Source organism: Oncorhynchus mykiss, chromosome 21, assembly GCF_057628025.1.
Source record: "Oncorhynchus mykiss isolate SJ-2025 chromosome 21, ASM5762802v1, whole genome shotgun sequence".
Classification (NCBI taxonomy): Eukaryota; Metazoa; Chordata; class Actinopteri; order Salmoniformes; family Salmonidae; genus Oncorhynchus; species Oncorhynchus mykiss.
This window is the reverse complement of record NC_143042.1, coordinates 5,082,405-5,095,283: the sequence shown is the minus strand read 5'-3', so window position 1 is coordinate 5,095,283 and position 12,879 is coordinate 5,082,405. Positions and strand designations below refer to the sequence as shown.

Here is a 12,879-nt window from a genome sequence, read left to right as displayed (position 1 = left end):
ACAAGATAATTACAGTGTAAGGACAGCAAAAGAGGAAGTGTTTGGTTCAAAGACAGGGACTACGTCCCAAATGGCACCCTATTCCTTACACAGCGCACTACTGTTCACTAGAGCCATATGGGCCCTGGTCAAAAGCAGCACACTTTATAGGGAATAGGGTGGCATTTGGGACACAAGCTGGATCAGAGATAGGTTTGTTGGAAGCGTACTCCCAGGTGCAGCACTGACCTTGTGAGGGAAGTGAGGAGGAGGCTAAGTTTACTTTGGCAGACGAACTGAGCCACCCTACCTCTGTAATCAGAAGCAGACAGAATCCGCCAACTGCCTCCGTGTGTGTGTGTGTGTGTGTGTGTGTGTGTGTGTGTGTGTGTGTGTGTGTGTGTGTGTGTGTGTGTGTGTGTGTGTGTGTGTGTGTGTGTGTGTGTGTGTGTGTGTGTGTGTGTGCACTTCTCCTGATAAACCCTTATTTGTCCCCGCTTTGCTGAATCACCACTTTCCTACTTGCTGACAACAATGGAAATTTGAGGAGGAAAAAATCAAACATTGTCAGGTTTTCCTACGCGACCGTGGCTGTTGGTCTCCACAACAGCCTGGAGAGAGCACACAAATATGCCGCCGCCACACATACAGTATATTTACACTATATATACACAAATGTTTGTGGACACCTTTTCAAATTAGGGGATTTGGCTATTTCAGCCACACCGTTGCTGACAGGTGTATACAATCTCCATAGACAAACATTGACAGAAGAATGGCCTTACTGAAGAGCTCAGTGACTTTCAACGTGGCACCGTCATTGGATGCCACCTTTCCAACAAGTCAAGTCGTCAAATTTCTGCCCTGCTGGAGCTGCGCCGGTCAACTGTAAGTGTTGTTGTGAATTGGAAACGTCTAGGAGCAACAACGGCTCAACCGCAAAGTGGTAGGCCACACAAGTTCACAGAACGAGACCACCGAGTTATGAAGGGCAGATCGAGTAAAAATTGTCTGTCCTCAACTGCAACATTCACTACCGAATTCCAAAATGCCTCTAGATGCAACGTCAGCACAATAACTGTTCTTCGGGAGAAGGAATAATGGTCTGGGGCTGTTTTTCGTGGTTCGGGCTAGGCCCCTTAGTTCCAGTGAAGGGAAATCTTAACGCTACAGTATTCAATGGCATTCAAGACGATTCTGTGCTTCCAACTTTGTGGCAACAGTTTGGGGAAGGCCCTCTCCTCTTTCGGCAGGACAATGCCCCCGTGCACAAAGCGAGGTGCATACAGAACTGGTTTGTTGAGATCGGAGTGGAAGAACAAGACTGGCCTGCACAGAGCCCTGACCTTAACCCCATGGAACACCTTTTGGAGGAATTGGACTGTGGACTGTGAGTCAGGCCTAATCGCCCAACATCAGTACATTCAGGGGGACCAACTCCGTATTAATGCCCACAATTTTGGAATGAGATGTTCGACAAGCAGATGTCCACATATTTTGGTCACGTAGTGTATATATGTTTGCACATAACATTTGATGTTTTGTTTGGCTATGGTTTGTATCACTGGTGATACTGGCACTGTTGAGTGCAGAACATGGGGGAATACAGTATTCTGTACATCACTGTGTTTATCACCATGCATCTTACATTCTAAAGAGCTCACAGGATGGAAATGAGAGAGATGTGCAGCCCCACATCAACCACATTAGGATCTCATCTCCCATGACCTACAACATAACCTGAGCCATCTTCATTGCAGAAGGATAATAAGCTGACGAGTAGAAATTCTACTATATCCTCTTGGCTCTTTGTCTCTTATCCTGTGGAGTTTCATGGAGTTGTCAGGGCAGCGGTGTATAGTCAAGGTGACATTCCTGCCCCATAGAGATAGATAGAGGACTTTTTTAGTGCCCAAAATCCTGTTTTAGACGCAATAAAAGGGACAGATACAACGATGCGATGTCTATCTAAGTCTATGTCCTGCTCCTATCGCAGGCGTCCTGCCCTAATCAGTGAAAAGAGGCAACAGCTGAGCTGATTGACCTCCAGTGTTGCTGCTGCTGGGTGGTCTGGGAACAGGTGCCGGGTGGGTGGGGTGGGGGGGTGACACAGGGTCAAAAGAACTCAGTTCACCCCAACATTCCTCAGGAATCCTGGGTCATGTTCATCTGGGCACATGACGGAAAAATCTTTTAAAACATTTTGCAACAAATTAAAATGAGTGTTCCTTATTGGACAAGTCCAAGTAGTCCCTCACTGTTTCAGTCCTTTCTTCTGTTTGGTAACTAATAAACACAACCCTGCCTTGAGGTGGCAGAGGAGAAACATTGGCTTTTTTTAAACAAGCTTTTACTCACCCTGTTAGTTAACCCATGACATGAAGGACCAATCAATCAAATGTATATATATGGGGCAAAAAAAGTATTTAGTCAGCCACCAATTGTGCAAGTTCTCCCACTTAAAAAGATGAGAGAGGCCTGTGTACCTATTTTCATCATAGGTACACTTCAACTATGACAGACAAAATGAGAAAAAAAAATCCAGAAAATCACATTGTAGGATTTTTTATGAATTTATTTGCAAATTATGGTGGAAAATAAGTATTTGGTCAATAACAAAAGTTTCTCAATACTTTGTTATATACCCTTTGTTGGCAATGACAGAGGTCAAACGTTTTCTGTAAGTCTTCACAAGGTTTTCACACACTGTTGCTGGTATTTTGGCCCATTCCTCCATGCAGATCTCCTCTAGAGCAGTGATGTTTTGGGGCTGTTGCTGGGCAACACGGACTTTCAACTCCCTCCAAAGATTTTCTATGGGGTTGAGATCTGGAGACTGGCTAGGCCACTCCAGGACCTTGAAATGCTTTTTACGAAGGCACTCCTTCGTTGCCCGGGCGGTGTGTTTGGGATCATTGTCATGCTGAAAGACCCAGCCACGTTTCATCTTCAATGCCCTTGCTGATGGTAGGCTTTGTTACTTTGGTCCCAGCTTTCTGCAGGTCATTCACTAGGTCCCCCCGTGTGGTTCTGGGATTTTTGCTCACCGTTCTTGTGATCATTTTGACCCCACGGGGTGAGATCTTGCGTGGAGCCCCAGATCGAGGAAGATTATCAGTGGTCTTGTATGTCTTCCATTTCCTAATAATTGCTCCCAGAGTTGATATCTTCAAACCAAGCTGCTTACCTATTGCAGATTCAGTCTTCCCAGCCTGGTGCAGGTCTACAATTTTGTTTCTGGTGTCCTTTGACAGCTCTTTGGTCTTGGCCATAGTGGAGTTTGGAGTGTGACTGTTTGAGGTTGTGGACAGGTGTATTTTATACTGATAACAAGTTCAAACAGGTGCCATTAATACAGGTAATGAGTGGAGGACAGAGGAGCCTCTTAAAGAAGAAGTTACAGGTCTGTGAGAGACAGAAATCTTGCTTGTTTGTAGGTGACAAAATACTTATTTTCCACCATAATTTGCAAATAAATTCATTAAAAATCCTACAATGTGATTTTCTGGATATTTTCAAATTTTCAAATTTTGTCTGTCATAGTTGAAGTGTACCTATGATGAAAATTACAGGCCTCTCTCATCTTTTTAAGTGGGAGAACGTGCACAATTGGTGTATATATATATATATAAATAAAAGACCCAGAAGCACAGTGGCTAGGAACAACTCCCTCAAGGAAGAAATCTTCATGGGAGCATGATCATTGCAGCCCACTGATCAATGGCTAATTGTAATTAATTGGCTGAAACTTTCCATCACCTGCATGACACAGAGTCAACTGTGTCAGAATGATTAGTTAACATTCAGGTCAATCTTCCATATAGGATGCAGTAGTTGTAGTAAAACTCACCTATATCCTCCTTTGGTCTCACCTTATTGTCCAATAGTTACTTTCTATCATTACAGCTCTATAGCACTAAGGCACCTGGAATTTGTAAAGAAATTCAAGACACGTATACAATAATGCACATTACCCATCTGTACAACAATGCACATTACCCATCTGTACATCAATGCACATTACCCATCTGTACAATAATGCACATTACCCATCTGTACAATAATGCACATTACCCATCTGTACAATAATGCACATTACCCATCTGTACAATAATGCACATTACCCATCTGTACAATAATGCACATGACCCATCTGTAGAATAATGCACATGACCCATCTGTACATTAATGCACATTACCCATCTGTACAATAATGCACATGACCCATCTGTACAATAATACACAGCTTGAAGACTCACTACCTCTCTCACTACTGTAAGTGGCTCTGGATAAGAGCGTCTGCTAAATGACTGGAGTAAATGTCATGTATTGATTACTGTACATATGGTATAATGGTATGTTAATGATAAATAATAGTGTAGCAACCAGAATATGTCATCCTAAACTTCCTGCTAATATGTCATTTGAATTAGCTTCTCTCCATTATATAACTGTGAGAGTTCCTGTATGGTTGAAATTCGCTTAGCAAAGTCCTTTCCTGTTTCAACACCTGTATCACCATCCACACAAAGAGAAAAGATAACGAACAAAACCCCTGAAGGTGATCTATCCCTCAGCCTCTCTAGCCACAGAGAGAGAGAGATAAAGAGAGAGAGATAAAGAGAGTTGCTAATCTACAGTATCTACCTTCCTTCCACCTACGCAGAGCATTGCAAAGAGCAGGGAGAAAACAAAGTCATGAACAATCTGGGTTCCATTCACTAGACTGATGAGCAGGTGTACTGTCATAATGAGCACAAGGAAATTCACAGGACAGAAATTCTACATTGTATTTTTTAGATCCACATTGGGTTTTTAGGGAATCTTGAGAAGGCTAGATTTACACTGCCAATAAGTAAATATAAAATGAGACAATATGTGTTTAATCAGTGCAAAAATGAGGAGAGCTCTTTAAAAAAACAGTGTTGGCAATAACCTACATTATCCTTACTAAGAACTAAGTACTGAGTGTACTGAAAACATCACTGCAATAACCTACATTATCCTTACTAAGAACTAAGTACTGAGTGTACTGAAAACATCACTGCAATAACCTACATTATCCTTATTAAGAACTAAGTACTGAGTGTGCTGAAAACATCACTGCAATAACCTACATTATCCTTATTAAGAACTAAGTACTGAGTGTACTGAAAACATCACTGCAATAACCTACATTTTCCTTATTAAGAACTAAGTACTGAGTGTACTGAAAACATCACTGCAATAACCTACATTATCCTTACTAAGAACTAAGTACTGAGTGTACTGAAAACATCACTGCAATAACCTACATTATCCTTATTAAGAACTAAGTACTGAGTGTACAGAAAACATCACTGCAGCTCATATGACAATCAATACTTATCTAGGCGCCAATCTTTGTTGGGAGTCATGTGAATGACATTCCAGACCTAACAAACCAATTAAAGTGAGGAAGAAGAGTGGGAGAGGGCAGAAGGGCTGGGGGAGGGGCTGTGTGAGAGGGGCTGGAGCTGGGTGAGAGGGGCTGGAGCTGGGTGAGAGGGGAGAAGGGCTGGGGGGGAGGGGCTGGAGCTGGGTGAGAGGGGCTGGAGCTGGGTGAGAGGGGCTGGAGCTGGGTGAGAGGGGCTGGAGCTGGGTGAGAGGGGAGAAGGGCTGGGGGGAGGGGCTGGAGCTGGGTGAGAGGGGCTGGAGATGGGTGAGAGGGGAGAAGGGCTGGGGGGGAGGGCCTGGAGCTGGGTGAGAGGGGCTGGAGCTGGGTGAGAGGGGAGAAGGGATGGGGGGAGGGACTGGGTGAGAGGGGCTGGAGCTGGGTGAGAGGGGAGAAGGGCTGGGGGGAGGGGCTGGGTGAGAGGGGCTGGAGCTGGGTGAGAGGGGCTGGAGCTGGGTGAGAGGGGCTGGAGATGGGTGAGAGGGGAGAAGGGCTGGGGGGGAGGGGATGGGTGAGAGGGGCTGGGGCTGGGTGGAAAGGGCGAAGGGCTTGGGGTGGGTGGATGGGGCTGGAGCTGGGTGGGAAGAGGAGCTGTGTAAGATGAAGTTGCCCCTTAACGCTGATCTTGGGTCAGTTTGGCATTTTCTCCACCAATGCTTGCGGTTAGGATTGGGGAGGCGAAGCTGATCCTAGATCTGTACCTAGATTAAACTTCACCTCTGAGCCAGAGGTAGGTGAGCCAAGTAGACAAGCAGAGCTTGGAGTCAGCCAACTGTTTGTTGCTACCCAGACTTTTTAATTTTACCCAAGCTGCCCGAGTAGGGAGGAGGGTGGTATAGAGGGGAACTGTGGAATCCCAACCAAGTGCAGTGAGAGACCAAGAGCGGCCCATCGACACTCTCTTGTCTGTCAACATGACTTTATCATCGGTGAACTCCAGCACCTGGCCCAGCCAACGGCCACAGTGCTCAGGTGGTGTCAGCACACCATCAGAGGACGCCTGTCACAACTGGAGGCCTCCAGGGTGGATGGTGGTTGTCTTACACAGTGTCCCAGCCTAGCACCTCCTTCATGGCTTGATGTGGCTTTGAGCAGTCAAGAGGGCATGCACAAGTGCCGAGTGGTGCAGTTATAGAGTCGTCTCCCTTTTTGGCAGCCCCCCCCCCGCCAACATGTCATGCGGATGAGTAGAAATGGCACTGTCATCCACATTTTTCACCCCCTGTAGTATAAATGAGTTAGCTTAATCGAGAGAGGCAGGGAGACACGTGTGTTGTCGCGCCACGGATGGCAGTTTGTCTCAGTCTGAAGGCTGACGGTGAAATATTATTCTCAGAACAGCAACAGCTTCTAGATTTAGCCCAGGAAATAGGGGTGAGAAGTTCACTGGCTGTTGAAGGGTTGAGACAGGCAACACTACACACAGCTATTGAACACACATCTGCTGGTGATTTAAACGGCACATTTTCACCCCGCAAGCTGTTTCTATGCGCTACAGAGCAGGAAATCACACGAGGTGCTGTTCATTTGAAATGGAATGTATATTTCAGAAGTATGAAAATAGCTCTCACATCAAAATAAAACCCAAACTGAATAACAGTAACTTTGTAAAAAAAAAGGACCCATGTGTTAAGGACAACCCTGACACACCTGGGGGTGGTGTGAGGGGGCAACTCAACAGTCAGTCTCAGCATAGCTTCCTCAGGAAAGATGGTGATGAATTTTTAGCCTAATGACTTGCTCTTGGCAAAACTGGTTGAAAATAAGTCCTTTTGGACACTTTTGCCATTGAAAGGAAATGTTCAACCAGTTTTGCTCACTAGGATACCTTTCTATCAGTTCCCACTGAAAAGAACTGCAGTTTCTGATCTGTACAGATGTAAGACTCCCAAAAGAATATGCAGCGTTGACACACGTTGCTTCCTAAAGTCAAACCATATTCCATAGTTGTAATGCAAAAGGGTGCCAATATCTGGCACGATGATAATCACAAAACGTGAGATTTATGGAGAAATCAAACAAATAAAAGATTTGTCAACATTTCCTTCATCATTGAAGCATCCTGCCATTTTTACAGTCAACTACACTTGGGAGGAAAATGCAACTATACCGTATAAGTCTTTGGTTCAATAAAAGAATGAGGATGTGTATCATGGCCACAGATTTACAATAGGATGTGCTACTCACACCTCTAGAAATAGTAGAAGGGAAAGGAAGGGACTCTGGTACATCCTTAAAGGTGTAACACAATCAACCATCCCACCAGGATCACAACGATACTGAGGCTTATGTCCAATCATAACAAAACATTAGACTGTCCTACGGAATCTCCAAGCATAGCTTTCAGTTTCAACTCCAGCAACAACCACACTGTACATTAGTCAATGACACTGTTAAGATAAAAACATATATACACAATCTAATAAATAAGAAGGGGTGGCAGAGAATTGCCCGTTAGAATACAGCTGTTTTCACTCGTGCTGTAGCAGAGGCCTAAGCTTTGTCCATCAGTGTCCATCTGTCTCAAATAAAGAGTCTCTAATGAAAAATAGGACTGAGAAAAGACTGCTGCTGTTGTCGGGACCGAACAACAGTTAAATTATGAGATGTTTTCTGCGGGGTGTGACGCTCCTTTTGTGAGGCCGGGCAGATGCAGCAGGAGTCCATCGATCCCTCCTCTGAATGTCCAATTAACCTGCGGATACAATAAATTAGACCATCTCAGAGGTGGCAGTGCATGACACTAGGAGAAGAGGAACCTCTGTAGGCTACACCTGAACATAAATAGCGTGGCTTTCTTGAGCTGCGTTTAAACACGCAGCCCTATTCTGATCTTTTGCCCAATTAATGGGAAAAGATGAGAATTGGTCTGCCTGTGTAATCGCAGCCTAAATGGCTCCAAAGAATGTTTAGAAGACAGTGACAGCACTGACAGTGTTTGAACCCTTACTCTAAAATTAATATAATATTAAACCATTTCATTAAATATTAGTTATTTTTAGGCACAATTAAGTGCCGATGGTAACTGTACCATAATATGCCTACCAATAATAATAAATTGTAGCCTAATAATAGTGAATAATAAAACATTAAAACGTAATTAGGCAAAAAGTAAAGACCTATAATATTTGCATTGGCAAATGTAGTGTATTTTTTATGTAAGAGACTGTAATTGAGGAGGCTACAAGCATCTGGAACAATGCATGCTTATTTAACAGCATCAAAGCCTCCCCTGCCGACATCGCCGCGCGTAAACCCATATTTATGGGGTAGGTGAGCCTCATATCCTGAGCCTTGTGTCAAATATCAAACGTTGCCGGGGAATGTATATCCAAGCAATTTCCCCGCAGAGGATTTCCACTCCTAAGCGGCTAAGTAGTAATTAGTAATCAAGCCTGCTAAGACCTCTCTCGGATGTCTTACCGCACGTCGAATGTCCGAGGCGCAGGTCACGCAACGTTTGGAGAGCTCCGAATAATTTTCTGTCCTGGGAGCTGAACAACGAGGAGCTGCTGTTTCTGTCTGGTAGACTTCACCGCCAGGATGGCCTGCCTGTTTTTGTATTGCACCATCTGCAAAGTTATCTCGGCGTTCCAGCCCTCGTCCTGTGGACACCTGAAATCGATCTCCTTGCCCTCCGACATGACCACGGTGAAGTAGATGTATTTCCCTTTCCTCTCGACGCAGTCCACAGTTTTCATGTTGGAGAAGTGCAGCTCCTTGACTTTGCCAGTGTCTCCGCCGCCGTGGTGGTTGTAATGGTGCGGGTGGTCGTGCTGCTTCGGCGGGTGAAGCAGAACCCCGTCCTCCGTGAGGACGCAGTGCTTCTTCTTCCACAGCTGCAGCAAACCGTCGCTTCGCTTCTCCAGAAGCCCCTCTTTCAGCACCTTGCCGCCGTTCTCCAGCATCTTGAGAAAACGCCCCAATTTCCTCAGCAAATGCAAACACTTCTTCTTCTCCTTGCCCGTAGAGGTAAAGGCATCGGATGCTGAAATGGTCACTGCAGTGAGTGGGTTACTATGTGCTGTGGAACTCGTGGATGTGTGTGCAGGGTATTTGATACTAGTCCGTCGGCAGCGGTCGCTGGTGTGACTGATACGCACAGTTTGATTGGGGTTTCTCGAGCTTGTGGACCGCCCCCTGAGTGACATCCAGCGGAAAGAGGACTCGTGTGTCAGAGGGCCTCTCCAGCACAGTGCAGCGAGGATCAATGATATATTGATAGTATTTTGGAAATCAAATGGGCCTATACAATTGAACTAAGAACTCAAGGCGAGTGAATTTCTTGAGTCAAGTAGACAATGCCTTCAGAAAGTTCTCAGCCCTTGACTTATTCCACATTTTGTGTTACAGCCTGAATTCAAAATGGATGAAATTTATATTTTTCCCACACAACACCCCATATTGACAAAGTGAAAACATGTTTTTAGAAATTTTAGCAAATGTATTGATACATTTATTAATAATGAAATACAGAAATATTGCATTTGCATAAGTATTCACACCCCTGAGTCAATACTTTGTAATTCAGAAGCACCTTTGGCAGCGATTCCAGATTTCAGTTGTCTTGGGTATGTCTGTACCAGCTTGCACATCTGGATTTGGGGATTTTCTCCCATTCTTCCTTGCAGATTTTCACAAACTCTTAAACTAGACAGCAATCTTCAAGTCTTTCCACAGATTTTCAACGGGATACAAGTCTGGGCCACTCAAGGACTTTCACATTCCTGTTCTGAAGCCGTTCCAGCATTACTTTGGCTGCATGATTGGGGTCACTGTCCTGTTGGAAAGTAAATATTAGCCACAGTCTAAGGTGGTTTCAAGCAGGTTCTCATCAATGATTTGCCTGAATTTGGCTCCATTCATTGTTCCCTCTATCCTTACCAGTCTCCCAGGCCCTGCCACTGAAAAGCATCCCCATAACATGATGCTGCCACCACCATGCTTCACAGTAGGGATGGTGTTAGAAGGGTGATGAGCTGTGTCTGGTTTTCTATAGACATAGTGGTTTGCATTAGGCCAAAGAGTTTCATTTTTGTCTCATCTGACCACAATCTTTTGCCTTACTATCTCAGTCTTTCACATGCCTTTCTGCAAACTCCAGGCATGCTGTCATGTGCCTTTTTCTCAGGAGTGGCTTCCATCTGGCCACTCTCCCAAAAAGCACAGATTGGTGAAGTGCTGTAGAGACTGTTGTCCTTCTGGCAGGTTCTCCCATCTCAGATAAGGAACTCTGTCAGAGTGGTCATTGGGTTTTTGGTCACCCCCCTGACCAAGGTCCTTCTTGCCCGGTTGCTCAGTTTGGTCGGGCGGCCAGCTCTAGACAGTTCCATATTTTTTCAATTTCCTAATTATGGAGACCACTTTCCTCTTGGAAACATTCAACACTCTAGAAATTGTTTTATACTCTTCCCCAGATATATTCCTCATCACAATTCCATCTCAGAGATCTACAGACAGATCATTGGACAGCATGGTATAGTTTCTGCTCTGATGCACTGTCAACTGTGGGACCTTATATAGACAGGTGTGTTTCAGGTTTCTTTCTAAATCATGTCCAAACTATTTAATTGACCACAGGTGAACTCCAAGTTATAGTGACATTTCAAGGATGATCAAAGGAAATCGGATGCATCTGAGCTCAATTTAATGTCAGAGCAAAGAAGCGTGAATACTTATGTAAATTCAATATTTCTGTATTTCATTTTCAATACATTTGCAAAAATTTCTACAAACATGTTTTCACTTTGTCATTATGGGATATTGTGTAGATGGGTGAGAGAAACTATTTAATCCACTTTTAATTCAGGCTAACAGGACATGTGGAATAAGCCAAGTGGTATGAATACTTTCTGAAGGCAGAAAGTAGCATAATGTATTTGTGACATGTTTCATACAACCTGTAGAATGCTTGGCTCTCATCTCTCCACGAGAAAACAATCTGTAGAACGCTTGGCTCTCATCTCTCCACGAGAAAACAATCTGAAGAACGCTTGGCTCTCACCTATCCACGAGAAAACAATCTGTAGAACGCTTGGCTCTCACCTATCTACGAGAAAACAATCTGTAGAACGCTTGGCTCTCACCTCTCCACGAGAAAACAATCTGTAGAACGCTTGGCTCTCACCTCTCCACGAGAAAACAATCTGTAGAACGCTTGGCTCTCACCTATCTACGAGAAAACAATCTGTAGAACGCTTGGCTCTCACCTATCTACGAGAATACAATCTGTAGAACGCTTGGCTCTCACCTATCCACGAGAAAACAATCTGTAGAACGCTTGGCTCTCACCTATCCACGAGAAAACAATCTGTAGAACGCTTGGCTCTCACCTCTCCACGAGAAAACAATCTGTAGAACGCTTGGCTCTCACCTATCTACGAGAAAATAATCTGTAGAACGCTTGGCTCTCACCTCTCCACGAGAAAACAATCTGTAGAACGCTTGGCTCTCATCTCTCCACGAGAAAACAATATGTAGAACGCTTGGCTCTCACCTCTCCACGAGAAAACAATCTGTAGAACGCTTGGCTCTCACCTCTCCACGAGAAAACAATCTGTAGAACGCTTGGCTCTCACCTATCTACGAGAAAACAATATGAAGAACGCTTGGCTCTCACCTCTCCACGAGAAAACAATCTGAAGAACGCTTGGCTCTCACCTATCTACGAGAAAACAATCTGTAGAACGCTTGGCTCTCACCTCTCCACGAGAAAACAATCTGTAGAACGCTTGGCTCTCACCTCTCCACGAGAAAACAATCTGAAGAACGCTTGGCTCTCACCTCTCCACGAGAAAACAATCTGTAGAACGCTTGGCTCTCACCTCTCTACGAGAAAACAATCTGAAGAACGCTTGGCTCTCACCTCTCCACGAGAAAACAATCTGTAGAACGCTTGGCTCTCACCTATCTACGAGAAAACAATCTGAAGAACGCTTGGCTCTCACCTCTCCACGAGAAAACAATCTGAAGAACGCTTGGCTCTCACCTCTCCACGAGAAAACAATCTGTAGAACGCTTGGCTCTCACCTCTCCACGAGAAAACAATCTGTAGAACGCTTGGCTCTCACCTATCTACGAGAAAACAATCTGTAGAACGCTTGGCTCTCACCTCTCTACGAGAAAATAATCTGTAGAACGCTTGGCTCTCACCTATCTACGAGAAAATAATCTGTAGAACGCTTGGCTCTCACCTCTCCACGAGAAAACAATCTGTAGAACGCTTGGCTCTCACCTATCTACGAGAAAATAATCTGTAGAACGCTTGGCTCTCACCTCTCCACGAGAAAACAATCTGTAGAACGCTTGGCTCTCATCTCTCCACGAGAAAACAATCTGTAGAACGCTTGGCTCTCACCTCTCCACGAGAAAACAATCTGTAGAACGCTTGGCTCTCACCTATCTACGAGAAAATAATCTGTAGAACGCTTGGCTCTCATCTCTCCACGAGAAAACAATCTGTAGAACGCTTGGCTCTCACCTCTCTA

At 44.6% G+C, this 12,879-nt stretch overlaps 1 protein-coding gene across 1 annotated transcript; it reads right to left on the bottom strand.

Annotated features, from left to right (window-relative positions):
- Positions 1 to 6,914: 6,914 nt before the first annotated feature.
- Positions 6,915 to 9,498, bottom strand: LOC110499761 (pleckstrin homology-like domain family A member 1). Its single transcript, XM_021576825.3, has 2 exons — positions 8,816 to 9,498; positions 6,915 to 8,087 (listed from the first exon to the last, which is right to left on the bottom strand). Exon 1 carries the CDS (start codon positions 9,298 to 9,300, stop codon positions 8,842 to 8,844), a length of 459 nt encoding a protein of 152 aa, XP_021432500.1. The 5' UTR covers positions 9,301 to 9,498; the 3' UTR covers positions 6,915 to 8,087; positions 8,816 to 8,841.
- Between the last annotated feature and the right edge of the window lie 3,381 nt (positions 9,499 to 12,879).

What these genes read in the sequence shown, in the direction of transcription:
- LOC110499761 (XM_021576825.3), bottom strand. Translation starts at nt 9,300, where the DNA reads ATGCTGGAGAACGGCGGCAAGGTGCTGAAAGAGGGGCTTCTGGAGAAG.